Genomic DNA, 10,867 nt, shown 5'->3' with positions numbered 1-10,867 from the left:
TGACAGTCTAGCAAGTAGCCAATCCCCTAATCCTGCAATACCCAGACACTTAAAGTCACCTTGTGATAACCAGTCTGCATAAGGTCAAGTGTATGCTTCTGTCTTTCCATGATAGGGGTATAGAGCCCTTCCATCTCATCAAGTAGATGGTCAGACTCGACATTCCTCACTAAAACCCTCCCCAAAGCAGAACTGTGCTGACATACAGAATTTATAATGCATGCATGATTTTTGTATTATTTTCATAAGTAACATTTGCTGCAAATTAAAACTCTTGTGTTTACCAATGTATGTAGGTAGTGAAGCATAGAAAAGGAAGACATTAACGAGTTTATAGATGTATGAGGGATCTTTTTGAACATAAATACGTAGGTACATGCAAAAAAATGAGATTATTTTGGAATATCAATAGGCTGTGGTAACCTTGTCAACAGTTAAAAAAAATCATTAACCCTGAAAAATAAACTCATCTGAACGAGGAAGTAATTTCTCCACCATACAGTTCTTTTGATAATTAGGTTTAATGGATGCTACACAGGTATAATGAGGAGATGCTACCAAATGATATTCTGTTACTGTATGCCCTTGCTCTAGCCAGGGGATCAGCTGCTTTCTCTGAAACTTCTGACAATAGGAGGATGGCTCATTGGTAAAAAAAGTTGTGCCCGTGTATATATAATTTTTGTGACAAAGTGACATTTCAAGGTTGATGCCTTTTAAAAATTTAGGGATTATAATCCTCTAAATGTTTCCAGATACTGTTAAGTAAATATACCCACTAACTAGATCACATGCTGTTCATAACAATCATTTCAGTCCTAAATTCTCAGATTGCGTTCTTAGTAGAATTTACAGACTAAGGAAGTCAGTTTAGTTTCAGTTTCATTTCTCTGTTTTTTCAAAATCTGGACTATATCCTAGAAAATATCATTACAATCCCTGTAAATTTAGAAGTGTAAATGTGATTAATGAAATTGCCCAGGTTTTAAGCATTTATGTTTATTCTCAAAAGACTCCCTAGAAGGGATGCCTATATATTACTCTCCAGGAGGGTAGACATGCCCGTACTTAAGGTTATCCAGCATTTCTTATTCTGAGACCCAGGTTTTCAGTCATCTGCCACCTTCTAAGAGCTAAATAATTTGGTCTGAAATTTCACAAAGACAATAGCATAACATGACATTCTTGGCCAGAACTATTAAGATACTTGAGAAGCAAAGCAAGGGAACACAAACTGTCTTTAAAAAATCTGACAGGCTTTTCTTTGAAGCAAAGCCTTGAAACCCGGTCAAATATAGATCTAAAACAATTTTTCTGAAAAGTAATTTTTTTCTGAAAGTAAAACAGTAAACATCACAGCTCACAATTGTTTCGCAGAGATTCAGAAGGTGTCATCCTACGATAGCAATCATGACTGGAAGAAGCAAGGTAAAAAATAGGATCATAACCCAGGCTGGAAAAGGGCAGACCTTGACTTTTTCAGTTATCTGCCTGGAAGAATCCCATGGGAGATCGTCTTGGAGAGGAGACCAGAAGATCAGTTGCTTTGCAGGAATGACCTCCTCCACATCAGAGATTGGTACATCCCAATGAGCTAGAAATCAATGAAAGGCAGCAAGAGGCTGAACAAGGAGCTCCTGGAAAAACTTAAAGGGAAAATGTAAGAGGTGGAAGCAGCGACAAGTGGCTTGGCAATAATATGGAGATGCTGTCCAAGCATGCATGGATGGGGTTAGGAAAGTCAAAGTCCATGTGAAGTTGAATCTGGAGTGGGATGTGGAAGCCAGAAGAAGAGCTTCTCTAGGTATATCAACAGCAAAGGAAGGTGAGGGAAAATGTGGGCCAGCAGCTGAATGGAGAAAGGGACTGGGTGACAAAGGACATGGAAAAAGTCTAAGGTATTGAATGCCTTCCTTGTCTCAGTCTTTACTGGCAAGATTTGCCTTCAGGAATCTCAGCTTCCTGAGAGATAGGTGCGAAGGTCTAGAGAAAAGAGGGTTTACTCTAGGTAAAGAAGAACCAAGTGGGGGACACTCAAACAAACCAAACATATACAGGTTCATAGGACCTGATGGGACATATCCACAAGTGCAGAGGGAGCTGGCCAATGTCAGTGTGAGGCCACTGTTGATAATCTGTAAAAGGTCATGGTGCCTAGGAAAGTTTCCTGACAAGAAGGAAAAAAATATTTATTAATTCTGTCTTCAAGAAGGGCAAGAAGGATGACTGGGGAACTTCAGGTCTGTCAGTCTCACCTCAGTCTCTAAGAAGGTAATGGAACAAGTGATTCATTTCCGAACACAAGAAGGTGATTTGGAATAGTCAGTTCGGATTTATGAAGACAAAGATATGCTTGACCAACATGATAGCCTTCTACAGTAAGACTGGCTTGGTGGATGAGGCCAGAACAATGGATGATGTTTATCTTGACTTCAGTAAGGCTTTTGACAGTGTCTCCTGTAACATCCTCATAGACAAATGGATGAAGCATGGGCTCTGTGAAGCGAGCAGTGAAGTGGAATGAAAACTGACTGAATTGTGAGGCCCAGAGGGTTCTCATCAAGAGCACAATGTCCAGGTGGAGGCCAGTCATTAGTGATGTCTGGTAGGGGTAATGCCGGGGCCCACAGTGTTTAACATCTTCTTTAATGATCTGGATGATGGGATGTCATACTTTCAGTGACAGCAGGAAACACACATCCCATCACTCTCAGTGTTCCCTCCAGACGTCCCTTTGCTCTCACGCAGGTTATATTCCAGATGTGTGGTACTGAGTGCATAATCTCATTCCTCCCTTCTCACCTCTTCCTTGGATGCTTCTGAAGTTAAGCTCCAATATGTAAGAAATTAGTTACTTAAATGTTAATAATAGGAAAGTGGAGGGTTTTGTATAATCTCAGTTTTACTCCCTGTATGTGTACATAATGATGCAGTCTTTTCTGATGTCAACATTATTGCTGCACAATTCTTCATTGAGTATGAAGGATGGGCAGGTCTCATGGAGTAAGTAATTGTTCAGTATATTTTCTGTCCTCATAAGTATTTTATATGCAAGGCTATACATCGTTTTACTGTCTGTTCTATTCCAACCTTAATTAGAACAGTCTATTTCACTCAGGAGTATTTTTGCAGTCTTCATTTTAACATTGTCCTGAAATCCCGTTAGAATCCAGGTCTCCAGGTCAGATTTAACTCTTTTAACATCAAGGCTTCCATTGTTGCTTCCACTGTCTGCAACAAGTTAGAATCCCAAAGAAAGCAATTCTCATTACATAGGTCAATCCATTTTCAGAACAAATGCAGCCTTTTCCCAAAATGACACCGTGTGCGTAAAATTTCTTATCATACAGATAAAGACCATATTCACAAGAATAGCAATATAGTACCATACTCACAAGGAAAGATAAATCACAGCTGTACATCAGGCTTACTTATAGTATCTCCTAAGCCTTTGAGTTCTGCAGGGTATTTTCTCGGCTATAGATACCTGGATGATGTCATCCCTGTAGACAGCAATTTGTTTTTTATAGACCAACAGAGATCTGTGGGCCTGCAATTAGCTTTCTTTATCTAGCTCTCTGTACACTTCTTATGTATGTTTTACTTGCTGCTTTCTTTATGTTCCTTCTATTAGCTCTAGCAAGTGAATTGCACATTTAATAGGTCCCCAACTGAAATATCTGGCACAGAATTGTGTTTAAAGAAAAAAGCAACACACCCCTTCTCCTGCAGCGTTTTCTGCAGAAGTCAGTTTATGGACAGCAAAGCTGCTGTTTGGATGAACCCCATGCTTTTTATCTGAAGATTATCCATCAACCCTCCCACAGTCACAGAAAAACTCCACTTCCAGAAGACAGGAACATACAACCCTCCCATTCAGATGATATGGGCCCTGTCTCCAGGCCATCCCATTTGGCCGGTGTGCAATTGTGGGACATCTAGTTAGAGACATAAATGTGGGGTAAGAATTTTTTCCCTGTTCTTATGTAGAAATAGACGAGTTTCTAGGTTTATTGCTGTTCTGTTTAAGTGTCCTTCTGAGTGTAACAGTGTTTTGCTTGTTTCTTGAAACAAGATCTTTTATGCACAAAGCCAGATCCTTGTCGTTCACAATGAAAAACAACAGACAAAGAAACAAAATAGGATTTGTATTAATAGTTTAGCATTACTTTATTTCAACTGTTTGACTAATGCCCTTGACAGAGCAATGAGCTATTAGAAACTTAGATAATGAAAGAACTGATACATGAAAGTGAGTTCTGAAGTGTACCATACACTGACCTATGCACTGGCTGTTTTGCTCCCTCAGTTTGACTATACTTTGTTTCTGTTCCTGGGATCCTGGCTATTTCTACGATATCTACATGGCTCTTTTTCTACTTAAGTCTTTAACTGCTCTTTCTCTTAAAAAGGTCAGCTCTAAGGACTCTCTATTTTTGCTGTTGTCACTTTGCTGTGTTTTTTTCTTTATTGCATTTCTTGCCTTATGATGTAACATTGTGTCCTATGTTTCTTCTCTTCATCTTGCAGGATCTTCTTTTCCTTTTCTTTCTTTTCGTTTTTTTCCTTTCTTTCTTTTCTTTTCTCTTCTTTTCTTTTCTTTTCTTTTCTTTTCTTTTCTTTTCTTTTCTTTTCTTTTCTTTTCTTTTCTTTCTTTTCTTTTCTTTTCTTTTCTTTTCTTTTCTTTTCTTTTCTTTTCTTTTCTTTCTTTTCTTTTCTTTTCTTTTCTTTTCTTTTCTTTTCTTTTCTTTTCTTTTCTTTTCTTTTCTTTTCTTTTCTTTTCTTTTCTTTTCTTTTCTTTTCTTTTCTTTTCTTTTCTTTTCTTTTCTTTTCTTTTCTTTTCTTTTCTTTTCTTTCCTCTACATTGTTTCCTAGGTGCCTTTTTTCCTCTCTGTTTCCTGAAAACTCCCCATTACTCCTTTCATAGCTGCCCATGGTTACCATCTTTTCTTGTTATTTCCATTCCCTTTCCTCTGAGATATGCAAAAGCAGTGTAGTGCTATAATTGCCATACTTGTGAAAAAAATATAAATATTTATTTTAAACTATAAGCACATTCACTGCCTGCCTGCACCTTTCTTTATGTCTGGACTTTTACCCCCTCACCTGCTGTTCTCATTCCTCAGACTCTGCCCTGCTTTGGCCCTTGGATGTGCCCCAGTCACCTCCTGCTACAAGGCAAGAGTCCTGACGCAGGATGCTCTCCCATGGTGGATAATTAGCTGAAAATGGCAGAGACCATGGCAGAGGAAAAACGTAAAAGATGTTCCAGAAGAAGACTGAGGATGAACTCTGCAGTAGGGAGAGGCTTCTGTTTCTCCCCCCTTCTGCTGAGGATACACCTCACCCAGGCAGCAAGGTGCTGCTATATCTTCCCTGGACAAGGCACGCTGAGAACAGCTTTTCCCTGTGCATGGGTACAAAGTCGGACATTGCTGGCTGACTCCTTAAGAGCAGTCCACAGTACCAGAACTGCAGATTTAGGTAAAATTTTAAAGCATTTTAAGGTTCTGCAGAAGAACATGAAATTTTTCAGCCAAACTCTGCTCCTGCCTGAGCTGGAAGGACCATAACAAAGGCATCAAAAGGCTTTTATTTTAGGTCTTGGATGCTGAACACAAATGCAAGACTAAAAGACTTGCTAAAAGAAGTCTTCATCTGTTAAAAAAATCTCCAGTATCCCTGGGTAGGCTACTGTAGGTTTTCCTCACTTTAAAATCTATTCATCCCCAATTATCTAGATTAAAGTTAGTATTGCCTAAAAAATTCATTACCTTCCCTACAGAGGAAGAGCAATCTTCTGTGACCTTTTGTGCATCAAATCACCTCTACCATGTCCTCTTCCCCTACTTTGCCCTCTGACAAAACAAAAGCCAACCTTTGTAGTAGGACACATTATTCTGACCATGTTTTGTTGCCCTTGTTTTCCTACGGATTCTCTCCATGTTGTATCTTTCCTAACATGCAGTGCCCCAAATTATAAGCTGTAGCTGAATCAAGACTTCTCCAGTGCCAAATGGAGCAGAATTTACTCCTCTATTGGAAAACATGCTTGGAATGGAAGATGCCCTTTCTTTAGATGCAACAACATCCCACAGTAGCCATCCACTCTGACTGAGCTGGAGTCAGACCAGGGGCATCTCCAGGCAGGACTGCGGATTTGGTAGAGCAACTTGTTCATGTACCTGGTAGAGGTGGAAACAGGGAACGTTACAAAGGAAGAGGATTCTCATCTGCCCGACTCAGCAGTGCCAGCCTGGACGTGTCTGTTGGGAGAACTAGTCACAGGGAAGGTGTGTGTAGAAGCAAAACATGGGAAAATTGGGCATGGTTAGTGGATGCAGGGCAGGTTGGGGTATTTAATAAGTTAAGGGGGCACGGTGGCAACGTTGTGTAAGTTTAGTGGGCACGGTAGTACTCGGTTGAAGGTTGGACCAGATGATCTTGGAGGTCTTTTCCAACCTTAATTGAGATCAATAATTCTCCATTGTTCATACTTGCCAATTTATGGTAACATAATGATTTTATGATTTTAAGGGGGCATTTAATAAATGAAGACACTACAGGAAGGCAGAAACAGCTAGTAGATATAGTTCCACTGTTTTACTTCTCGGGGAAAGTACAGGCCATAACGAAAGGAAGTATTTTGCTAAGCACTCAATTCTTGCAGAAAAAAAAAAAATAAATTAAATGCCTCGGGCGGCCTGATTTGAAAATACGTGAAGAAAGCGGAAAGCGCTTCCTCAGCTACCGGAGGTGACACCCCGCGCCAGGACGCCTTTAAACGGCTCCCTGAGAACTTCCCCGCCGGCGACAGGCCGGTGCCTCTCCGAGCAAACCTGAACGAGAACTCGGGTGACCCCTTCCAAGTAGCAGAGCTGCAGGGCGGGAACAACCCGGCACCTCCCGAGCGGCGGCGGCAACCGCAGGGATTCAGCCCACCGGGAGGGCGAGCGCCTTCCACGGGCTGCCAGCCGACGCTCCCCCCACACTCGGGGGGATCCCGGCGTGAGCCGGTCGGTGCCGGGGCGGTGCCCGGTCGGTGCCGGGGCGGTGCCCGGCGCTCCCTGCGGGCGCAGCTGTCACTGTCAGGGCTCCGGCGAACCGGGATCCCGGCCCCTCGCGCGGGGAATCCCCCAGCCTCGCCCCCGCAGCCAATCGCCGCGCCGCATGCAAATCACGGCCGCGCCCCGGGCCAGTGGGAAGGGAGCGGGGCGGGGAGGCGGTGCCCCGTTGGATGGCGAGGAGGGCGGTGAGGGCCAATGAGACGGCGAGGCGGGCGGGGCGCGCCCCGGGGGCGGGGACATGCAAATTTAGTTTGAAAAGAGGGCGGGAAATCTGAGTTTCGCGGGAGGCCCTTGGCGCGTAACCCGTCTCCTTTCCCTTCATTCATTGTCAGCAGCCGCCGCTTCCTGGAGCCATTTTCCAGCCGGCCCCACACAGCGGGAGCGGCCCCGCTCCATCCGCCGCATCTGCCCGCCCCGCCGCCTCCGTCCCCCCCCGGCGCCCCATATCCTGCAGCCGGGCCCCCCCCGGCACCCGCAGCCCCCAGTATTTTGCGCGGGGCCTCGGCATCGAGGAGGAAAGCAGCTGGGAAGGCCGGGGGGGGAGGAGGGACGGGGGGGAGGAGGAGACGCGGCTGCGGGGACAGACCCGGAGGGAAGGATGAGAAGGGGACTCCAGCCGCCGGCCCCGGCAGCAGCAACGCCGCCCGCGCCGTCCACGGACTCCAGAGCAGCCCCCGCCGGCTTCCCGGCCCGCTTTGCCGCCGGCACCTTCATCCAGATCCGCAGCACCGGCGCGGCGGCGGGGGCGCCCTGTGTTGTCTCCTCCTCCGCCGCCGCCGCTTCCCAGGCTCCCGGTGCCTTTGCCCCGGCGGCGGATGGGGGCCAGCCCGCTGGCAGCTCGCTGTACTGCACCCCCCACGGACCCGCCGGCAGGACGGCGCTGCTGCAGCCCGCTCTCGGCAGTGGCGGAGGCCGCCCCCCGGTAATTTTGTGTTTTCCCCCCGTCCCCGCGGGGAGGGTGAAGGGGACGGGGGGGGATCCCGCTGCCGGCCGGGCCCGGGGGGCGGGCGGGGTGCGGGGGGGAGGGCAGGAAAGGCGGAGGCAGCGCTTTGTTGCAATAAACTTTCCTGCCTCCTTCCCACCCCCCGCTGCCGGGTCTTATTGAAAAGGAAAAGAAAAAAAAAAAAGGAGGAGAGAGAGAGAGAGAGAGAGAGAGGAAAAAAAAAAAAGAGGGGCAAAAAATAATAATCGCCCGCCACGTCCCGCCGCACGGGTGCAAGGAGCGAGCAGGCGGCGGCGGGGAAGGGCCCCGGTTCCCGCGGGGCGGGGGGCCGGGCCGGGCCGTGCCCCGCCGGTGTCTCCGCTCACCCCCGGAGCCGCCGGTGACGTCTGGCACACGTGCGCCGAGGCCGCGGCTGTGACTGGGAGCCGGGGCGGGCGGGGAGGGGGACGCCGCTTCCTCCTCCTCCTCCTCCTCCTCCTCCTCCCTCTGGCCTGGGACAGCCCGACCGCCGGCCGGCTGCCCCCGGCCCCCGCCGCGCTCCGAAATGCCCCTGCAGCAGGTCAGTGACTCGTAGGGCGGCGGCGAGCACCAACCCCCTCCTCCCCGCCTTTAAAATTGACGCCCCCCTCCTTAAAATTTATGCCCCCCCAAAAAAAAAAAAAATCCGCCTCCCCCACTCGTGGGGTTTTCTTTGTCCTCGCTGATTTCGGGTGTGCGCTTGGCCCTCGTGGGCTCCGCCGAGTTGGAGAGTGGGGGAGGGCGCGGGGCATCCCCGCCGGGCGGGGGTCGTGGACGTCGTGAGGGGCTCACCTGCCCTCCCCCCCGGCCTCTGCGACCCCCTCCCGGCGGCATGGGATCGCTGTACTCCTTCCCACCTCTTCCCCTCCCGCCCCGGTGCGCCCCTGCCCGGGCAAAAGGGGTTTTAACACGCCTTCCCCCCCCACACCCTTTCTATCCCCTGCATCCAGTCGATGATGGTCCAGGTATGGGATGGTGCTGTAATTCTGAAATACTTCTGGAAGAGCTTTGAGAACAGCTGGGAAACCGGTGAGGAGGACAGGAGCTGCTTCTTGCATGGGTTTTTGCAGGTGTTGGTTGCTGAGCTAGTCATGGAAGTTTCAAGGCTCATCAAATCTCATCCAAAGCTTTTTTTATTATTATATTTTTATTTTTAAAATAAGCATCTTTGCGGTAAAAGATAATTGATTTTTTTTTTTGTGTGCTCTTGGTCTTCAGCATATCCTAATAGCATTCACTGTCAAGCAGGCTGCTTCAGGCTACTTTGTAAATATTTGGCTGTCCTGTGCGAAGGTTGATTCCTAGAAGGTGATGGTAAGCGAATTCAAAGAGGAGCATATGTTACACGATGATTCTGGGAGAATAATTGTACAGGCTTTTTTGGCTTTGTGGGAGGGATGTTGATGTCACAGGAACTCCTAAAATTTCTCATTAATGGATGCAACAAGACCTTCATGTGTGGTTTTAGTAGTTTTATTTGTTATTAATTTTTTAATATAGATACTGTTCACCCCTGAAGGGAGGAACTCCTGGCCATAAAAACCTAGGAAGGCTTCTTTCCACCTTAAAGATTTGGAAGCAGGAAGGAGATTTAGGGCTCTGCCTGCAAAAAAGTCCTCATGCAAGTTGTGAGTTTGTCGTATGCCCTCAGCTCCTGTACGAACTTTGGGGAGAGATGTGGGATGGAGAAGGAAGAGAGTGGTCAGGCCAGCGGTATCTACAGCCTCTGGCTGGCACCCTCCCAGGGCGATAAGACATCCATGGCACTCACCAGGAAAGGGGCTCTGCATCCTGCTCTGCCCTGACAGCCCTGTTCTCGTGAGTGCCCCTCTTGGGGCTGTGCTGGTTTGCTGCAGACCCATCTTTTGGGAAGTCAGGCTGAAGCACCCTAGTGTTCCGCCCTGTCTTTCTGCTCCATGAACTGCTTGGCAGGGAGATGATCCAGCCCTTTCACAGTTCTCTGGTTTCCAGCTAGTTTTCTTCAAAACTTGTAGAGCATTTTCTGGGACTGGGAGAAGAGGGTATTTCCCCCTTAGTTACTAGCAGAGCATTTTTGAGAAACTGTTATTAAGGACTTGTGAGAGGAGCAAGAAAACAGTGGGTAGTTGAGGCAGTGATCTCAGGTGAGTAGCACCCATATAAATTTGGCTCATGATTAGTTGAGTTGCAAGTAGTGGATGGGTCCGAGACACCCCCAGCTGAAAGCAAGGCCCTGCTATGCAAAAGATGGTAGGAATAAGTCTAAATTTTGACCAGCACACCTGCAATGATTAGGGTTATGAAAATACTCCTAGCCTTGCAGATGTAACTGCCCTGGCAACCCACCCATTGCTTCTAAATATAAACTATGGTATGACTGGAAAAGTGTCAGTACAGCAGTATAGTTTAGGTTGTTCAGAGAGGTGGTTGACTATATGAGCAAATGAAAAAGGTTCTTTGGCCAAAGTGAGCTGCTTCCGCCCTGGGAATTTGTTCGTTGTTTTATCTGTGATTGTGTATGTGTAACTCTGCTGGAAAAGCCTTGAAAAGTGGCCTAGTCCATAACAACAGGAATCTACAGCCCTGCACAGATGAGAACGTGCACGCTCCTCTATCTCCAAAGCATGTGACTATCCAAAACCTGTTCTTTGCTCTGCTGCCGCCTGTTGTGGTGGATCCTGCAGCTGAAGGTCACTAACTGGGCTCTTGTACCCTGGTGAGCCCGGGCTCCAGGAGGCTGTGACCGGGTCTGCCCACCCTTTCAACCTGAGGAGCTTTTGCATGATTCCTGTGGAGTTAATAGAAAGTGTTACCGGGTGAATCTGAACTCCTGCCATGGCTTAAACACAAACGGTAATGA

At 47.2% G+C, this 10,867-nt stretch overlaps 1 protein-coding gene across 1 annotated transcript in view; it reads left to right on the top strand.

The window, feature by feature from the left end:
- The first annotated feature begins 8,500 nt into the window (after positions 1–8,500).
- The window catches only part of E2F3 (E2F transcription factor 3), a 43,028-nt gene continuing 40,661 nt past the window's right edge, over positions 8,501–10,867 (top strand). Inside the window, exon 1 of the mRNA XM_051799236.1 lies at positions 8,501–8,569. Coding sequence (XP_051655196.1) covers positions 8,555–8,569 — 15 coding nt within the window. The 5' untranslated portion in view covers positions 8,501–8,554. The remainder of the gene's footprint in view (positions 8,570–10,867) is intronic.

The sequence above is a fragment of the Manacus candei genome, unplaced genomic scaffold, assembly GCF_025592945.1.
Source record: "Manacus candei isolate 608988 ecotype Guabito, Panama unplaced genomic scaffold, ASM2559294v1 h1tg000049l, whole genome shotgun sequence".
In the NCBI taxonomy this organism is placed as follows: domain Eukaryota; kingdom Metazoa; phylum Chordata; class Aves; order Passeriformes; family Pipridae; genus Manacus; species Manacus candei.
Note: the sequence above shows the minus strand (reverse complement) of the source record. Positions and strands in the feature narration are given on the sequence as shown.